At 42.1% G+C, this 21,532-nt stretch overlaps 1 protein-coding gene across 1 annotated transcript in view; it reads left to right on the top strand.

Annotated features, from left to right (window-relative positions):
• The window catches only part of HAPLN1 (hyaluronan and proteoglycan link protein 1), a 113,486-nt gene extending 92,346 nt beyond the window's left edge, over positions 1-21,140 (top strand). Inside the window, exons 4-5 of the mRNA XM_040421514.1 lie at positions 13,525-13,827; positions 20,350-21,140. Coding sequence (XP_040277448.1) covers positions 13,525-13,827; positions 20,350-20,633 — 587 coding nt within the window. The 3' untranslated portion in view covers positions 20,634-21,140. The remainder of the gene's footprint in view (positions 1-13,524; positions 13,828-20,349) is intronic.
• Positions 21,141-21,532: the final 392 nt, after the last annotated feature.

Here is a 21,532-nt window from a genome sequence, read left to right as displayed (position 1 = left end):
TTCTGACAAACTCCAAGAAGTGATTATGAAAGAATGGGTTGCTATCAGTCAGGAATTGGCCCAGAAGTTGATTGAGAGCATGCCCAGTCGAATTGCAGAGGTCCTGAAAAAGAAGGGCCAACATTGCAAATACTGACTCTTTGCATAAATGTCATGTAATTGTCGATAAAAGCCTTTGAAACTTATGAAGTGCGTGTAATTATATTTCACTACATCACAGAAACAACTGAAACAAAGATCTAAAAACAGTTTAGCAGCAAACTTTGTGAAAACTAATATTTGTGTCATTCTCAAAACTTTTGGCCACGACTGTATGTGTGAGCTACTGACAAGTAGGCCTATTCCAGGAAACCTTCATCCCTGAGACTGAAAGCTGGCCCAAAAAAAAAGCAACTGGACAGGTTGTGCTGGACTTAGACAGTCAGGTGAACGCATGTTTATGTTGATAGACTTTACTGCATGTGCAAAAGGTTGATTGCCTCATGTGACCAATCGATCTACGTTCTTCACCCTATGGACTGTGCATTGCAGAAAGAATAATGCATTTATGAGGATAGCTCATTTCTAAGGATTGCATAGTGTATCTACAGAGAGACTCAGGGAGGACTACTACCATCATTGCCACTTGCTATATACAACCTTTGAGAGAATCCTGCTATGTTATATAAATCAAACTGTGTCTGTTGCTTGCATATGTACTACAACCTCCATCATCTACTTAGTAAAGAGAAACTTTATTTATTAAAACTAAATGGGCTTGGTCATTGCCTCCATTATTCATTGGCCCCTCTTTCTGCCCTTATGCCTTGCACCCATCTACCTAACATCAAGGGCACCCCAGAAGAAGCCCCCCAAAAGCCCATGGTGTCCCATGAGGGAAGAAGGGTATCCCCTCCTATCACTGTATGGCCTGGTGAGTGCGAGGGTGGGGACTGCCACAGTGAGTACGACTACTCCCATTTTTGTCACTGCAACCACTCCCATCCTGCATGCTCTAACCTCTCATGTGAGCTCACTGCATATGGACAAGCACAAGCAAGAGATGCTATGGATGCAGCCGTACATTACCTGACTGAGACTTTCATTACTGCTGCAACTGTTTACGTGCACCCCATCAGACAGCGCCATTTCCATCTTAGCAAGTGCTATAACTTTTTATTTTCTAAAAGCTGACTGGACATCTCCGTTAAATCTATGGCAAGTCTAAAATAATCATATACGGCATTCTGAAAATATAAGTCATGGCCAGGTTATGATCTTGTGCAACTTAATATCAGCAGCCCACCCAGCTTGGAGAAAGCATCAGTTACATGTTACATTTATTTGTTCAGCTAGCTCACACGTGACAAGTGGTTTTTACAGGGTCCATATTAAAACTGTCACCTAATACCTATGACTCATCTGTCCTTATAAATCAAAAGGTTTAAAGATAATGTACAAGAAAATGCTTGAGCTGTATCATGAAGGTAAAAGAGGGTTTTATTATGTGGACTGTCTTAAATATTTGGGAAATAATGTACAGTAACATATCAAGATTACAGTTACTTAGATTCTATTGAGACCCAGCCTTTAGTAAGTGATGACCTATCTTCAAGATAGGCCATCACTTGCTGACTGGCAGGGGCGACTTCCCCGCACCTCCCCTACCAGCTGTTTGGTGTAAATCCATTTCTGGAAGTGGGCTACACAGCTCCGTCAACATTCTAGTGTAGGGAACTCACTACTGAGCTGCTCCCATTGACTTCTGGAGGAAAAAGATAGCACAGGAGTCATGGAAAATATAGCTGCAAAGGTATAAAGCCAGTGGTATTTCTGAAAAGACGTTAGGTCTCTGGCAGAGTCTAAGAGTACAAAGATGGTAGACCTGGGGCCCTTAATTTGGCCTCTAGCTGGCACTGAGACCCATTTACACCCCCAGATTGCAAATGTGGGTGGTGATAGAGTGACAGAGCTCTCCCTCTTTTTTAACCGCTTGGTTGCTATGGACCACAGCATACAAATGGGTAAATGGCCAGGACCACTAGTGAAGGAGAGGCTATAACTACAGTACTGTAAATGTACCTTAAATGTTGCCAAGGGGTTTAGCCCTCTAGAGGACCCTGCGATTTTCTGTTTTTGTGTTCTTGTTTTTCACTCCTTGCCTTCCCAGAGCCATAACTTTTTTTTTATTTTTGGCACAATTTACTATTGCATATGATGTAGTGGGAAGCAGTAAAAAAATTACAAATGAGGTGGAATTGGGGGAAAAAAAACACAATTCAGCCAGTTTTATGAGTTATGTTTTTATGGCGTTCTCTATGCAGTAAAACTGACCTGTTACTTTCATTCTTTGGGTCAGTACGATTACAGAGATACCACATTTGTATATATCTGTGAAGGTTCTCATTTATCCAGGTCATGATATATCTGTAAAGAATAAATCAAGGCAACTGGACGTACTGTAGATTTCTTGAAAACGTTTCACTCGTTCTTCCAACGAGCTTTCTCAATTCTGAGTGACTGTACAAGAATTCTCTGGGAATAAATATGTAACTGAATTAACATCTGGTAATTATACCCAGCATGGGGTCAGAGGTCATTATACCCAGCATGGGGTCAAAGGTGTTGATTCAAAGGTGTTGATTGGTACAAACGAGGTGTGAAGGAGGCCATATACGTAAAAATGGAGAAGCCAAGCTTAAATAGAGGCGGGGGGTTAGACATCTATTGTCTGCCACATACAATGCTGTCTTGACACCTTTTTCTGGGAAGTCTTTATCACCTACTGACTCCAATTAGGATAATGGAATCAACACCTTTGACCCCATGCTGGGTATAATGACCTCGGACCCCATGCTGGGTATAATTACCAGATGTTGATTCAGTTACATATTTATTCCCAGAGAATTCTTGTACAGTCACTCAGACTTGAGAAAGCTCGTTGGAAGAACGAATGAAACGTTTTCAAGAAATCTACAGTACATCCAGTTGCCTTGATTTATTCTTTACAGATACGCATTTTTATAGTTTCTCTTGCATTTTTATACTGAAATGCAAATAAAAACCTTGAAAAATTTTTTTTTTTCTTTTCATTGCCATATTCGGACCCCTATAACTTTTTTTGTAGTTATGTGTATGGAACTGTGTCAGGGTTAATTTTTTTGGGGGCATGATACCATTTAGAATTGTGTGACTTTTCAAAAACTTCTTATTCATTTTTTTGGCGAGTCTCAAAATATGTTGAACTGGCCATTTTGAATTTTTTTCTGTTATGCCATTCACTGTATGTGATAACTATTATATTTTAATAGGGCCTTTTTGGAGATGGCGATGCTTATGAATTTTTTTTTTCTAATTGTGTATTCATTTTTTATTATACACTCACCTAAAGAATTATTAGGAACACCATACTAATACGGTGTTGGACCCCCTTTTGCCTTCAGAACTGCCCTAATTCTACGTGGCATTGATTCAACAAGGTGCTGATAGCATTCTTTACAAATGTTGGCCCATATTGATAGGATAGCATCTTGCAGTTGATGGAGATTTGAGGGATGCACATCCAGGGCACGAAGTTCCCATTCCACCACATCCCAAAGATGCTCTATTGGGTTGAGATCTGGTGACTGTGGGGGCCATTTTAGTACAGTGAACTCATTGTCATGTTCAAGAAGCCAATTTGAAATGATTCGAGCTTTGTGACATGGTGCATTATCCTGCTGGAAGTAGCCATCAGAGGATGGATACATGTTCTCATTCTGTTTACGCCAAATTCGGACTCTACCATTTGAATGTCTCAACAGAAATCGAGACTCATCAGACCAGGCAACATTTTTCCAGTCTTCAACAGTCCAATTTTGGTGAGCTCGTGCAAATTATAGCCTCTTTTTCCTATTTGTAGTGGAGATGAGTGGTACCCGGTGGGGTCTTCTGCTGTTGTAGCCCATCCGCCTCAAGGTTGTGCGTGTTGTGGCTTCACAAATGCTTTGCTGCATACCTCGGTTGTAACGAGTGGTTATTTCAGTCAACGTTGCTCTCCTATCAGCTTGAATCAGTCGGCCCATTCTCCTCTGACCTCTAGCATCCACAAGGCATTTTTGCCCACAGGACTGCCGCATTCTGGATGTTTTTCCTTTTTCACACCATTCTTTGTAAACCCTAGAAATGGTTGTGCGTGAAAATCCCAGTAACTGAGCAGATTGTGAAATACTCAGACCGGCCCGTCTGGCACCAACAACCATGCCACGCTCAAAATTGCTTAATTAGGAGCAAGGGCCTACTTGTGACCCTCTAAAACATTATGGGCGACAACCTGCTGGTGACCCTCAAAAACATTATGGGAAAGAGCCTGCTGGTGACCCTCTAAAACATTATGGGTGAGGGCCTGCTGCTGAGCTGATCCTCTAAAACATTAGGAGTGAGGGCAGCCTAATAAGCATGTTGATATGATGGAGGAGGAGGAAGAGAAAAGGGAGACTGAACCATATACCCTTTTTAGTGGTGGAAGGGGTGCATGGGAATACAGTGTATTGAATACACCATAAAAGCCACATTTAGAGTGCCTTTATATTCAGCCGCTTTCCTCTGGTTGAGTAGAGAAGTCAGGGGCAATCCAGGCCTTGTTCATTTTTATAAGAGTCAATATGTCAGCATTTTCAGTTGACAGGCGGATGTGCTTATCAGTTATTATGCCCCCAGCAGCACTAAATACACTCTCTGACAAAACGCTGGCGGCGGGACAGGCCAGCACCAGTAAGGCGTAGAGCGCCAATTCGTGCCACGTGTCCAGTTTGAACACCCAATAGTAGTAAGGCACAGAGGGATCACTGAGAACGCTGGCACGGTCTGCTATGTACTCCTTCACCATCTTCCAGAATTTTTACCTCCTTGTGACACTAGGCCACACATCAGGTTGAGGGTGCTGGCGGGGTGTCATGAAACTGTCCCAGGCCTTGGAGAGTGTTGCCCTTCCTATGGTGGAACTGCTGTGTTTTCCCCTCATCTCCCCTCCTCGATTGGCCAAGGAACTACGTACTCTGCATTTTCAGCAGAAATTTTTTGGAGCAATTTTTCCACAAGGACCTTCTGGTATTGCACCATTTTGCTCATCCTCTCCACCACAGGAATGAGAGATGAGAAGTTCTCTTTGTAGAGGGGGTCAAGAAGGGTGAACAACCAGTAATCAGTGTTGGCCAAAATGCGTACAACACGAGGGTCACAGGAAAGGCAGCCTAACATAAAGTCAGCCATGTGTGTCAGAGTCCCAACAGACAAAACTTCACTGTCCTCATCAGGACGATGACTCTCAATCTCCTCATCCTCTTCCTCCTCTTCTGCCCATCCTTGCTGTACAGATAGAATAAAACTTCCATGGGTACTGCCCTCTGTAGCGGAGGCAACCATCTCCTGCTCCTCCTCCTCCTCATCATCCAATTCGTGCTGAGAAGATGAACTGAAGGTGGTCTGGCTATCTCCCTGTGTACTGTCTTCCCCCATTTCCACCTCTTCCACATGCAAAGCGTCTGCCTTACTTGTGAGCAGCAAGCGTTTGAGTAGACACAGAAGTGGGATGGTTATGCTTATAATAGCGTTATCGCCGCTCACCATCTGTGTTGATTCCTCAAAGTTGCGTAAAACTTCACAGAGGTCAGACATCAATGCCCACTCGTCGCTTGTGAACAGCAGAAGCTGACTGGAAAGACGACGACCATGTTGCAGCTGGTATTCCACTACTGCCCTCTGCTGCTCACAAAGCCTGGCCAACATATGGAACGTGGAGTTCCAGCGCATGCTCACGTCACACAACAGTCGGTGAGCTTGCAATTGCAAGCGCTGCTGCAGCGCTGCCAGACCGACGGAAGCTGTTGATGACTTGCGGAAATTTAGCACACACGCGGCGCACCTTCACCAGTAACTTAGGCAAATTGGGGTAGGTTTTGAGAAACCGCTGAACCACTAGGTTGAACACGTGGGCTAGGCATGGGATGTGTGTGAGCTTGCCGAGCTCCAAAGCCGCCACCAAGTTACGGCTATTATCAGACACAACCATGCCTGGTTGTAGGTTGAGTGGTGAGAGCCACAGCTCAGTCTGGTCCTGCCACAGCTCTGCGGCGGTGTGCTGTTTGCCACCTAAGCAGATCAGTTTGAGCACAGCCTGTTGCCACTTCCCCACTGCAGTGCTACACTGCTTCCAGCTACTGACTGATGTCTGACTGGTTCTGCAAGATGATAATTCAGAGGTGGAAGTGGAGGAGGAGGCGGAGGAGGACAAGGGGGGTTGCAGCCCCTAACGTAGGTGGCGGCGGAAACCCTGATGGAAGTAGGGCCCGCAATCCTTGGCGTCGGTAGCACCTGTGCCATCCCAGGGTATAACTCACTTCCGGCCTCCACAATGTGCACCCAGTGTGCCGTCAGGGAAATGTAGCGTCCCTGACCAAAAGCACTTGTCCATGTGTCAGTCATTAAGTGGACCTTCCCAATAACTGCGTTGGTCAGGGCACGGGTGATGTTACGGGACACATGCTGGCGTAAGGCTTGGATTGCACACCGTGAAAAATATTGGCGGCTGGGGACAGAGTAAAGCGGGACGGCCACCGCCATCAATCTGCGGAAAGCCTCAGTGTCCACAAGCCTAAATGGAAATATTTCTAGTGCCAGCAATTTGAAAAGGTACGCATTTAGTGATATGGCCTGTTGGTGGGCGGCTGGGTATTTGTGTTTTCGCTCAAAGGCCTGGGTATAGACATCTGTACGCTGCGCTGGGACACAGAAGTGGATGTGCTAGCTGATGGTGCTTGCGAAGGTCAAGGTGCATGGCGGGATGCATCTGGGCCTACGTCTTGAACAGGGGATTGGCCAGCACGTAACACAAGGGAAGAGGAGGCAGTGGTGTGACCCGCAGACAGTGATTGTGGACCCAGGCATTCGGCCCACCTATTTGGGTGCTTTGATGCCATGTTGAGGATCATGCTGGTGGTGGTGAGGTTGCTAGTGTTGATGCCCCTGCTCATTTTGGTACAGCACAGGTTGCAAATGACAATTCTTTTATCGTTCGCACTTTCCTTAAAAAAGCGTCAGACTGCGGCACACCTACCCCTTGACAAGGGAGATTACCGCAAGAGGGTGCTCCGGGGAACAGTTGAGGGCCTGTTTCATGTGGCCCGTCTTCTCCCTTTTGCCACCCCACTCTTCCAGCCTGTTGCGGTGCTGCGTATCCCTCCCCCTCTGTACTGCTGTTCTCGCTCGGCTTGCCACCTTCCCAGGTTGGGTCAGTGACTTCATTGTCCACCACCTCCTCTTCCACTTCCTCACTCTGGTTATCCTCCTGACTTATTGACCTAACAACAACCTCAGTTATTGACAACTGTGTCTCATCAACATCATCCACCTCGTGAAACACTACTTTCCGTTCCCCACCGTCATCTTCTTGTGACTGTGGATGCTCAAGAGTTTGGGAATCAGGGCACAATATCTCCTCATGTCCCTCTTCAAGGAGGCTTGTCAATAGGGCCAAATCAAGGAATGGCGATGAAAAAAGCTCCTCAGAATATCAGAGTGTGGGATCACTTGTTTGCCAAGACTCTCCATGGTGGGAGGAAGGTGTGGGTATGGATTCTGTTTAACAGACTCTTGGCTACTGAGACTGGACTTTGTGGAAGACAGGGTGGTGCTTAACCGACTGGAAGCATTATCTGCTGAAATCCAAACGACCACCTGGTCGCACTGGGCTGACTTCGAGAGTGGTGTCCTGCGCCGCACTGCAAACTGGAACATGAAGCTAGGTATCGTGGATAAGTGTTTCTTGTGTCCTGGCAGCAGGCACAGTTTCACCGCGCCCAGGGCCACGGCCTCTGGTGCACCATTAGCAGCATGGCCACTTCCCCGTCCCTTACTGCTCGCCTTGCGCATATTAAATGGTATATATGCTTGCAAGTATGTCACACGTATAGTAGCATAGGTAAGTGTATGCGCAAATAAAGTACACAGAATGTCACAGATATTTTTAGGATGCGCACATGTTAAACTGGAGATGCAGCACAGATAATATCGCTGTCCGCAGCGTCTATGAAAAAAGAACACTGAATGTCACAGATAATTTTAGGATGCGCAAACATTATACAGGAGGTATAGCGCAAGTAATGTCGCTGTCACCAGCGGCTAATAAAAAATTACACTGAATTAATGTCACTGATATTTAGGCTGCGCACACGTTACCCAGGAGATGTAGCGCAGATAATGTCGCTGTCACCAGCGGTGAAAAGAATTACACTGAATGTCACTGATATTTCAGATACGCAAACGTTATGCAGGAGATGTAGCGCAGGTAATGTAACTGTCCGCAGCAGAAACAGTGTACAGAAAAAGTACACTGGATGTCAGAGATATTTTAAGGCTGCGCACACGTTACACAGGAGATGTAGCGCAGATAATGTTGCTGTCTGCAGCAGCCAAACAATTGCAAGCTATTTAGCGCAGGTTTGACGCTAAAAATATATATTGCTGCCAGATACAACAATAGTCTTTGAATGGACTTTTGGGTCTCTAATAAGTTTTTTCAATAAAATATGACTACTTCACTCCCTACACAATCTGTCCCTTCTTCAGCACAGCTCTCCCTGACTAAGACTGAGCCGAACACATGTCATCAGGTGCTATATAGCACCTGGTGACGAGTTCCGGCCAGCCAATCACTGTAATGGCAGTAGCAAGCATGGCTACGGCATTACAGTGAATGGCAGTCCTTAACTGCACGGCTGCGTAGCAGGCAACAAATGTGCGGGGAGGAGACTCGAGCATCGCACTCAAGCACACGCGGTGTTCGGCCGAACACCGCGATGTGCCGAGCATAGCGATGCTCAAGTCAACTGGTGTTCGACCGAGCATGCTCGCCCAACACTAGTGCTTACGTTTTATAAACTGCTGATAGTTTATCACATGACTCAATAGTCTCTTTCACAACTTGTCAATTATCTTGAAAGAGAAGGGCTGTTGAAACTAATTGTTGGATGTAGTAATTTATCATAAGTTAACTAGAAAATAATAAGGAGGACGGGATAAGGCCATTATCTTAAAGTTGCAATAGGCCATGATGAAATAAATAGCATTGGTTACATCGATAAAAGGTTTATTTAATGCGTGGTTAAAAGTTCTTAAAATGCAACATTCCCATGATAGCAATGATAGAGCGAGGCTGATGTTCGCTCTGATTAAAGCATTTTAATTTCGCTGGTTCACAGTTTATCATTGTATTGCCAGTCGTTCTAGCAGCTAAGCGTGTCTCCAGTTCATAAATGTATCATGCTTATCTTGCTTAATCTCCCTGCTTAGACATTATCAAACAATTCTCTGAGCATAGTTAAGCAATTATGTTTTACGGTAATGCAATACGACTATTGGCAGTTAAATAGATTTGTTTCTCCGTATCTTGTGCATAGTCAAATACACTGGAGTCCAAAAGATGCCAAGTAAAAACCCTCTGGGTAATGGGGGGAGTATGTGTCATAGAGGGATGTAAACATGCCCACTGTGACAGCTAGATATGTTACCTTTATCATTTCATGCAGGGGCAGATTGGGAACTTAAAGTGGCCCTGAAAAAAAAAAACAATGAAAGTGGCCCTATAGTGCCCCCAGCATTACTAATGGCCATTATAGTGCCTCCAGCAATAATAATTCTATTCTATTGTGCTCCGAGTAATAATAATACACCCATAGCGCCCCCAGTAAAGCCCTTTATAGAGTCCCCATTATTAAATGCCCACTATTATTAAGGGCCCCCAGTATTAGAAAAGCCCCCTATTGTGACTCAGTAATAATAAAAATGCTTCTATATTGTCCCTATTTATGCCTCCTATAAAGTAAAAAATAATTTAAAATGAATCCTGTTCCATCCTGCCTGAGATGCCTGCACCCACCACAGGTTATTGCATTGATGTCAGCATGGTGGCTCAGTGGTTAGCACTGGTGCATTTCAGCTACTGGGGTCCTAGGTTTGAATATAACCAAGGACAACATCTGTATGGAGTTTGTATATTCTCCCCGGGTTTGTGTGGGTTTCGACAGGTTACTCCAGTTTCCTCCCACATTGCAAAGACATACTGAGCACCACTGGGGACAGGGAGTGATGATAATTAGTGATGAGCGGCAGGGGAAATATTAGAATTTGTGATATTTTGTGAATATTTGGGCGAATATTCGCCATATATTCGCAAATTTGAGAATTAGTTATCTCCAGTCATTATCTTCTTGATTGCGGAAATCGGCAATTCAAAAATTTGCAATAAAAATTTGCATTACGAAAATTCGCAATCAACACTACTCCTAAAGTCAAAGATATTGCAGCCTTCTCATTGGCCCACAAGCTAGAAGCAGGGAGGGATCATGTGTACTGATTAAAAAAAAATCTCGAGTATTCGAAATTGCGAATATATATCACTATATTCAAAATATTCGCGAATTCTCTAAGTGCCGATATTCGCGATATAAATTCGCAATTCGAATATTCGTGATCAACACTAATGATAATGTATGATAACTTTTGTTGTTTGTACACTAAAGATGCATTTACACCTTGCAATGAGCTGCGTTCCTTCCCGACAGTCAGCTGCTCGCTCAGTGGAGGTGAAGTGCTGCATTTACATGCAGTGATCTCATCCACAGTATGAGAACCAAGGATCACTAATGCACAAATGACAGGATCACCCGATGAATGAGTGTTTTGCTGGTTCATCGGGTGACTGGCGGTGTATTTAGACTGGCAGATTGTCGGGAACGAGCATTCGCAAAAACAGTTATTCTAGGTAATCTGCCCAATAATTGTAACATCTAAACCCACTTTAACTCAGAAGCTAGTGGCCTATGAGGGTGAAGAGCAGGGCACTCAGGGGGTCATTATTAATACCAGTGTTTTAGATGTCATTCTTAATAACCCCTATAGCTGGCGGTGGATCCATTGGAGTTATATAGAGGCGTAAGCCTCTACATAACTTCGGTGGATCCACCGCCGCTTCTAAATGTATGGCAGCTTCCGAGCAGTCTTACAGTTAGACCATTTTCTACACCTAAAACAGACGTAGAAAATGGTAAATGAGGTGGGCAGGCTCCTCCCCTTCCCACCCACACCACACCCACTTTTTTAGACCTGGCATGAGTGGGGAAAAGTCAGATTGTAGGGCAAAGGATATTTGTGCCACAATCTGCCCTAGAAATACGCCTAATATTTCTCCTACCAATGATCCATGAAAATTACAGACCAAACATGGATGGCATCCGTGTTGTGTCTGGGGTTTTCACAGACCCCTAGACTGTAATGTGCAGTAGGGATCCCTAGTTAGGGACAAATATATGACATGCTTCTATGGTATCATCACGAACCCACCGTCCATGGAAAACCACTTTTATACAGCATATTCATATACAGTATAATCCAGAGTGGAGCGCTGCTAAAATAGACTCATTCCTGTGGCAGATTTGAGTGGACACTATGCAATGCTAAATATCTCCTGTAGTGGCCACTGTTGGGAAAATGTGTGGCAACCCACACCTGTCAGTGATGTGTACAGTATATTGACATAACAGCTTCTTTTTCTTAAGGGGTTGAGTCCACAAGTGTCAGTACTGTAAATCTGTCACTGGAGGACATTAATTGCTGACCTTTCAAACCATAAAAATGGCCAGAGGTTTTATGTGATATTGAAGCTTTGGCCCTCCTTTCTAAATGATGACCTTTCATGTTGTGTGTGACATTTCAGTGCACTCATCTGAGAGATATAACAGTTTCTGTGTTATATTATATCCGAATGCATTTCCTGTCCCGTGCGTGATGTGATTTTATGGGTATGCTGACATTCTGAATTGCCATTATTTAACCAGACAAATTAAGATTTTATTTAAGATTACAAATTCAACAGCAAAAAACTTGTGGCATGCTCCATCGGAGGTAGAAATTTACAAACTCTGTACACCAGAAAACTGCCATCACCTAATGCCACCTCCAAACCTCACCTGAACGGCACCTGGCAGGGATGCCCCTTCACTCCTTTATTATTTGTTGTATGCAGCAGGCATCCACCTTGGTGATAATATCCATGGGGTTCTGTGATGGATAGGGAGTATAAATTGTCATCATTTGTAGACAATGTTTCATTGATGTTGTCACAGTATATTTCCCTTTGTAACCTACATGTTCTGCTGCAGGCTATATTCTCAGGCTATAAATTTAAGACAACTAAGATGGAAGCCCTTCCGCAAAATCTCGAGCAACCTCAATTAGATCTCTACAAAGTAAATTATACTTATCTTTGGCAAACATCTACCTTAAGATACCTTGGGGGTCTCTTTAACAAAATATTATAATTTGTCATATATGCATCATTTGCCTGAAATGAAGAGATTAGATGTTTGCTTAATAAGTGGAACACTCAGCCCCCTCCACTCATGGGTAGGATTGCTGCCATGAAGAAGATAGTGTTACCTGAATTGACATATGTCCTTGAGAAATGATCTATTTCGAGTTATCTGATGGAGTCTTCCCAGCTTTACTGAATGCAGACTATCTGCAGTGAGCCCCTGAGGTGCCAGTGCAGAGGGTGGGAGTAGGAGTGGCCCTGATGAGGTGTTGTATCATAGTGTACTGCTTCAGTCCATTGTTCCCTGGGGATCGGTGAAGTGGAAAGGTGGTTCAAGGAATCAGGCCAGAAGTAAAAGTACAAAAGTCTTCTTTACTTAGTGCAGAAGATAACTTATGGCACATCCAGCAGTATTAGGTATAAAGTGCAGCTCCTGGAACCAGATGAGGAGGTATGGGAGCTGGTTATGTGGCAAGTTAATTACACTTGCAGGCACTTGTGGATTATAGATGTCCATTGTGTAACACAGTACAAGCTTGAAGATAGTATGGTCTGGTCGTTATTAAGGTTGATGGGCATCTGACCTGTTTTCCCTCATAGGCAGCAGGGTTGGTAAAGCAGTGGTTTTGCTGGTCACTCTGTTTCTGCTGTAGTTTTTGGGAAACCTGACTTCTGAATTCTGGAATCTCCTTGGAGTAACGGTCTCACAGGAGAACTCCAAGTCCCTGTCTCCAAATCCCTTGGAGTAAGAGCTCTAACATGTGCTTCCTATCTCCTCACTATCTAAACTCGAACTCCCCCTCCTGGCAGGAAGTAGAACCAGCCCAATACTACCAAGAGAGTAGGAACAGTATGGTTTGCCCTGTTCCTTCCAACTATACCTCTTCTGCTGGCAAACACAGCCTAAACATAACATAATACATAATAAAACATTTGCAGACACCCCCGTCTGCGTTATTGCACATGTCTGACTCTACACTAAGGCCTATAGCATCCATGAACTGCCATACAGGTTCTGTGAAATGGACTCTACTGTGTACATAATCTCTTAGTATAAAATAAGATTGACTAACCAGTGGAAAACCTGGAAGCATAAAAATGATCCACTGGAAATATCATCTTTCCCATATATGCTGGTAATTATGGGCTTGCTTTTAAATTTTGATATCATCTAATACACTTTCTTGTTTGTATTTCAGGTGTTCTATATCCATATTTTCCACGTTTGGGTCGGTACAGTTTCAATTTCCATGAAGCGCAAAAAGCCTGTCAAGACCAGGATTCTATAATTGCCTCTTTTGATCAACTATATGATGCATGGAGGTCAGGACTTGATTGGTGCAATGCAGGGTGGCTAACTGATGGATCAGTACAATACCCAATTACCAATCCTAGAGAACCCTGTGGGGGCAAACACACTGTTCCTGGAGTTCGAAACTATGGATATAGGGACAAAGACAAAGGCCGATATGATGTCTTTTGTTTCACATCAAACTTCAAAGGTAATAAAACATGAAAACACAAAAATTCTATAATAGTTCAATTCTGGACAATGCTTTAAAAGTGTTACTATTATTCAACAAAACTTCTCACATCATGATACTATGTCAAATATTTTGATCAGTTGTGGTCTCATCAACTGGATTCACTGATCAAAACCAGCCATTTATATAAACTCTTTGAAGCCACTTTACCTAGACTGTGGAGACCAGTAAATGTAATGGGCTATGTGTTGGATTGTGCAACGACATCCCATCTACAATCCCTATACGCAGAATTAGAATTTCTTTCAGCTGATTTCCTTTATTGCCTAATCTCTCCAGGTTATTTGGCTTCAGAGTGTGATAGTGTCAACTAATTCTCATAAAAAGGCAAAAGATTGACTTTGGAATCATCCAGCAGTAACACTGTTGTATACATATGTCTCACTCCAATGTCCAAATTATGAGGGTCACGAGCATTAGAAATTTTTGGTAATTTTTTGGGCCAGTTTTTGGTGGAATCCTACTTTATAACTCTTTGTTTTTCATATATGCAAACATGATTGTAACAAAAAAGGCTTGTTTACTGAGAGTTACACTAAGGTACAATAAAAAATATGCCTACGGCCTCATGCACACGACCGTTTTTCGGGTCTGCATCCGAGCCGCAGTTTTTGCGGCTCGGGTGCGGACCCATTCACTTCAATGGTGCCGCAAAAGATGCGGACAGCACTCCGTGTGCTGTCCGCATCCGTTGCTCCGTTCCGAGCCCCCGCCAAAAAAATATAGCATGTCCTATTCTTTTCCGTTTTGCGGACAAGAATAGGCATGTCTACAATAGGCCGCCCGTTCCGTTCTGCAAATTGCGGAAGGCACACGGGCGGCTTCCGTTTTTTTGCGGATCCCCCGGTTTGTGGTCCGCAAAAAACAGCACGGTTGTGTGCATGAGGCCTACCTCTGATAATATTTTACCCCATGATGGAAATATGTTAATCACCTGGAGGTTTATGGGCAAAGCATTTTGTGAGGGATATCTTTCTTTTTAGGTGTTCTTATAGCTTATTTCTCATATACATTACAATATTTTATCACTGATCTTTTACACTCAATCAGAGCAAACTAATACGACCCAGTTGGTGCCTTTCTGGGTAGCTGTTGGTGCTGTTGTGATGGATCCAGTCCAGTTCTCACCATCAAGCTGTGGCTAGTGATTTAAGTGAAATGAATGCAGCATTTTATTATGAGTCTGTTTTGATTTATAATGTTGTTTGAATGATTTTTAAGCAGGGGTTGGTGTAGGCACATTCAGGCCCTGTGTAGTACAGACCCAGTTGGTCTTCCTGTAATCTGACTCTGTTCATGGATAAAAATCAAATGTATTAAATTGGGCTTTCTACCACCAGAATTAATGTCTAGACTGCCGCTTGAGGTCAGTTATGCATATTCTTCACTATATTAGATATTTTAATGTTTTAAAGGGTTTCTGTTAGAATTTTCACTATTAAACTGGCTGACATTAGCAATGTCCTAATGTCAGCTGCACCTAACTATGCTATTCTTGTGATTATCCGTGCCCCGTTACTGCAGAATTCTTACTTTTATAATATGCACATTAGCCTCTAGGAGCAGGGGAGACATTGCTCCTGCTCCTAGAGGCTCCGTTCTCCCACCTCATTACAAGCAAGCGTCCTTCCCTCAACGTGACTGCGCCAAATACTAGACGGCGCGAGATTTCCCAAGCGCACAGGGGCGGCAGGAGGATGCGAACGCTGCCTGGCCCTGTCAATCAAGACTTGGAGGGCGTGTAATGAGGTGGGAGAAAGGAGCCTCTAGGAGCAGGAGCAACGCCGCCCCCCCCCCCCTGCTCCTAGAGGCTAATTTGCATATTCTAAAAGTAAGAATTCTGCAGTAACGGGGGCACGGATAATCACAAGAATAGCATAGTCAGCCAGTTTAGTCGTGAAAATTCTAATGACAGAAACCCTTTAATGGGGGGTGTCCAAGTTAAAAAAATAAAATAAAAATCTGTATGGTAGGTAATTAAAATAACAAAACAAATTATACAGATGTAGCCACTGTTCTTTTTACTGGATTAACGCATTAAGACAACAAAAACACATTAGAGTAATTCAGCAAATTGTGTTAAAGACCCTCCTGGTGCAGCTGGTGTCAAAATAATGCTGGCTATATCTGTACTTGCTGACTCAAACTTCCTCCTTTCCATCACCACCAGTCCTGTCCTCCCTGCTGGGCTGGCGGCAGCAGCGATGTGCCTGTATGCCACATGTGACCGCTGCAGCCAATCACTGACCTCAGCGGTCTCATTCCATATACCAGTGAGGCCTGTGATTAGCTACAGTGGCCATGTGCAGCATAGTCACATCATCGTTGCAGCCAAGAAGCTGATGTTACGACTGCAACATCGGGAAGATCGAAGCAGCAGTGCTTTGATCTGGTAAATGCAGCTTGTTTTATTCCTTTAACCCCTTCCTTGCCATGTATAAATTTTTATTTTAACTTCAAACAGATTCAAATGTTGCCGTTTCGTTTGCATTTACTAGGCCTCTGATATTTTGTTGCAATTATCCTGCTTCAATCATGTAACAGCTTCACACGATGGCAAAATAATAAACAAAATTTCGACAACCTCGCTAAATGATCCGGCAATTAGCGTTCCATGTAGTTCCTTATCTCTTTGATGATCAGATAGAAATGTGGATTCCTAAGAACCTATTTGCTATTATTCATTCCATTTAATAGCGTATAGCCTATCACAAAGTATATGATACCGCAATTAATTGATAAGATGCTTCTATTTCTGGGAGTGTTTGACTGAGAACACAGATTTCTGGCACCAGAAGATGCTAATGGGAATTTAAGTGTTGGTTTCCATGGAGACTATTTTCTTCACATTCCTCTTCAGACTTATGTTCCCTGAGATTAGGAAAAGGTTCGAAAATAATTATGAAAGATAAAATATCTGTATAGTTAGCTACCATTAAATGTGTGTACTCTGCTTTACAAGAGAAGCTTACAGACACTTTGGGGACGTTAACAATTCAATCTACCGTATTTTATCAAGTTGGTGACAAGGCGGAAGGAGATATGGTGACTTTAATAAGGTCATACATGAGCCTGGAAACCATACAAGCAAAAGTCCAAAAATCATAGCTTGGTTACAAAAATCATAACACTTGTAGAATGCTTGATTTTCATATTGAAATGGTTTTTCCATAAATTTCCCTGTGATCCTCTGTTCTGTATCAGTTTCCTATACCCTTCTCCTTTTAGAGCACCTCTGTGTGCAGATCCATGTGACTGGCATACTTTATCTCCAATGTGGGCATAGACCCTCAATGCTTAACCCCTTCTAGAGCGCATAATGAAAATACTGTATTCTGTAGCTTTCAGAGAGATAGTTTGCATATCTGCCATACAAAGTATTCAAGGTTCTCCTTCCTATGGAGGATTGGCGTTCCTGCTTCAGATGGACAGTTATTGCTGTAACTAATGGTAGTTAAATAAATAAATATAATCATTTACATTTTTTGGAAAATGTTAAAAAAAAATATATATATAAAAAGTAAAAAAAAAACAGCCATGTAAAGCTAAAATAGAGTTTTTGCTTTTTGCCCTATAGTGATAAGTTACACAATGTAAACATATTTGACATCCCTATTCAGGGTAGAATTAGGCTACTTTCACACCTGCGCTTTCCCTTTCCGCTATGTAGATTCGTCATAGGGTCTCAATAGCGGGGGGAAAACGCTTCCGTTTTGTCCCCATTCATTGTCAATGGGGACAAAACTGAACTAAAGTGCTCCAGAATGCATTCCATTCCGTTTCTTTGCGTTCCCATGACGCACACAAAAGCGCTGCAAGCAGCGTTTCTAAGTGCGTCCGGGGATGCGGAGCAAGATAAATCCGTCAAGACTCACAATGTAAGTCAACGGTGACGGATCCATTTTCTCTGACACAAAAAAAAACAAAACGTATCCGTCCCCCGTTGACATACAGTGGTTTTAGAGACGGATCCATCATGGCCATTTTAGAGATAATACAACCGGATCCATTCATGCAGACGGTTGTATTATCATGACGGAAGCATTTTTGCTGATCCATGACGGATCCAGCAAAAACACTGATGTGAAGGTAGCCTTAGATAATCAATTTTTTGGGTAAATATTGCTTGTTGAACAACAGAGAATGAAAAATGAGAAAATATTTTTCTATTTTTATTTGTCCCTGACTAAAACCTACAAAATTAATGAACACCCACTCCAATTTGACATAATATGAGTTCTCCTTGTATCCCACAAAAATTGTTAAATATTTCAAAAGTTAAAATTTTGCTCTGGTCATGGAGGCCCAAAACACTCGATAGTCATGAAAGGGTTTAAAGCACTGGGGATTTCTCATAGGTTAAAAGGACAAATAAAAAAAGGTAATACCTAATTTATATAGTTATTCATTTACAGTACTACGAACCCCTGTTGCTTCCCATGAAATAACTTAAACAGATTAATGTACTATGTTTCCCATAAAACTTAAGGAAGTGCAAAAGATAAGGGATATCATCTTGGCAGTTCTCTGCAAAACTTTTGCACATGAGAGGTGCCAGCTTTGTACAGTACATGTGTGTCAGTGACGTACTGTTGAACATTAGTTCCACAGAGTAATAGACGTATGACACTAGGCAAGCATTGCATATCTGTAGCATACCCTATATAGTCAAGGACTTTGGAAATGACCTGTATATGCATCAATGTGCTGCAAATATCAATGCTATAAGTTATTAAAGGGGTTGTCCTGCAATCACAACGTATCACCCAGACACAATATAATGCTTAATTACCCCTGTGGGGGCACTACTGGTAAGTTGAGCACTTTTTGCCAGATTTCTCCCAGTTTACGGCTATCCACTTTGTCATAAGTTGATTGTGACTCCAAAGGATACAATGCATTCAGGAAGTTTTCAGACCCTTTTCAATATATTCACATTTTCTCCCATCAATCTGCACTCAATACCCCATAATGAGTAAGTGAAAACAGAATTTTAGAAATTTTAACAAATTTATTAAAAAGTTAAAAAAAATTATTTTACTTGGACATAAGTGTTCAGACCCTTTGCTATGACACTTTAAATTTTGCTCTGGGGGCCTCTCATTTCTCTTGATCATCTTTTAAGATGTTTCTACACCTTGATTGGAGACCACCTCTGGTAAATGCAGTTGATTGGAAATGATTTGGAAAGACACACCCCTGACTATATAAGGTCTCACAGCTGACAACCCATATGAAAGCAAAAACCAAGCCATGAGGAGAAAAGAACTGCCTGTAGAGCTCGGAGACAGGATTGCATGGAGGCATAAATCTGGAGACTTATCAGTTGTGTATGGGTGTATGGATTCCACTGTACTACAAGCAGAGAGGCTGCAGTAAGCACTGTACTGCCAGGAGCACACATCACTGCTCCTACCTATGCCCGTTCCCATAAGCTGAAGCCTTGCATAGCACATTGGGGCAGGTCTCCTGCGCTAATGTGCTATGCAGAGCTTTTAGTAGAACGGGCACAGGCAGGAACAGCAATATACTATGCAGAGCTCCTGTGTTTGTCTGCTTTGCTCTGCTAAAAACTCTGCATTACACATTGATACAGGATCTTCTGCACCACTATGTTATGCCATGTTTCAGCTGAGGGAAGTGGGCATAGACAGGAGCAGTGATGTATGTTTCTGCTAGTACAACACTCATTGCAACCCCTGTACGGTGGAATCCATACACTGCTGAGATTTCAGTGGTGTACTGGTAGACGGATTACATACCTTCATACAGTAATAAACACATATATCTATGGCTGTTCCATCTTTCCAAAAATAGGAGCTTTTTTTTTATCCCCAGTTCACTATTTATTCAAGGCCTATAACCAATATTTGAAGAAACTAAATTTGCCAAATCACTTGGCTGATGTATAATTATAACACTTTCAAATTGTTTAGGTTGGCAATCTGAATCCACTAAGGACATGCAGCTCATGGTTTTAGACTTACTTTCCAGTGAAGAAGGCATGCACTATTTTACATGTGACGGTGCACAGTACTGAAATATTTAAATAAAAACAGGTGTTCAGACGCTATAAAAAAAAAGTCATACAGGCTTCTTATTGGGCAGTGCTAGAAGTCCATTGTATAGTGGATGGAGCTGTACTATTGTTCCTATTGAAGAGATCTGTAGAAGTGTTGCGTTGTCCGCTGAACAATGGACTGAACTGTGAGGTTCTGGCTTCCGGCACTGAGGTTACTCAGAAACAGCAGGGGTGCAGGGTGCATATTGATTGGCCATGACTATAAAAATCCTGGAATACCCCTTTTAAGGTTTGAAGGAAAAAAATATGAAAAAAAGTTATATAGTACTGATCTATGTAAAAAGCAGTAGTAAGGAAGGTTTCTTGTATACATCTAATGTATTGAATATGTTTATATCATTAACATGTGTTGGATTCAGCTGCATTTGTAATTTTTTATCTCCACTTTTTTTCAATAGGTCGCTTCTACTACCTAATACACCCAACAAAGCTTACATATGATGAAGCAGTCCAGGCCTGTATCAATGATGGAGCTCAGATTGCTAAAGTAGGCCAGATGTATGCAGCATGGAAACTCCTGGGTTATGATCGCTGTGATGGAGGATGGTTGGCGGATGCCAGCGTCCGTTACCCAATCTCAAAACCGAGACGACGATGCAGTCCCAATGAGGCAGCTGTCCGCTTTGTAGGTTACCCAGACAAGAAGCACAAGCTCTATGGTGTTTACTGTTATAAAGCATAGAACTATAGCACCCTAAAACACGAAACAGTATTACAAATGTTAAGAACATGTGAAAAAAGATTTATTTAAAAAAATGAACTCCTGCAAGCTATAAAAACTGTGATAAACCTTTTTACTTACTGTAAGAAAACTATTGTCATAAATCCATATCAGTTGCTTAGTTGTGTTTTTTTTCCAGTTATCTGTTAAAATATGTAAAAGAGTTTTAACTAGGACTGAATTGTAATTTAAACACAATTAATATGGGCATGCCATAGCTTGACAAATCTCAAATGTGGAATGTAAAATTATTCCGAATAGAAATGTATAAAGCACATCTTTTTAATTTCTATATTTTATTTTTTATTTTAATTTCTGGATTTTTTTTAAATGCACTACTAGGAAGAGATATAGTATATCAACAGGTGCTTGTTTCGCAAAATAGATAGCTAGCATACTATTTAAACTGCATTTGCTTTGGAACGTGGTTGTTTTAGTATTTTGAGGGGGGGGGGGGGGAATTAAAAAGGAAGAATGATAACAGCCCAGTATTGTAAGAAGCACAACCAAGATCTTGTGAACATTTTTTAAAAGTTGAATTACAGGTAGATTTGACTAGTTTTCTGGGCAATTTAAGCAGCACAGGCTGTTAAGTAAGACATATTAAGCATCTTCTCAGGGCAGTTATACCAAGTGAACTGCTGGACAGAAAAGAACACACTTAATAATTATAACAAATATATTATATGTAGTCTTTAAATATTATTGTCTTTATAAAGAGATATTTAAATGTTCATATTTACAATGGAAATGAATGCAATTCAATATGGTTATTCACCAAAAAATATATAATACATGATCCCTGTTCTATAAAGATTTCTTTCTTCTCATATATAAGAGCACATGCCTATATTGAAACA

Source organism: Bufo bufo, chromosome 2 (genome assembly GCF_905171765.1).
Source record: "Bufo bufo chromosome 2, aBufBuf1.1, whole genome shotgun sequence".
Taxonomy (NCBI): Eukaryota; Metazoa; Chordata; class Amphibia; order Anura; family Bufonidae; genus Bufo; species Bufo bufo.
Note: the sequence above shows the minus strand (reverse complement) of the source record. Positions and strands in the feature narration are given on the sequence as shown.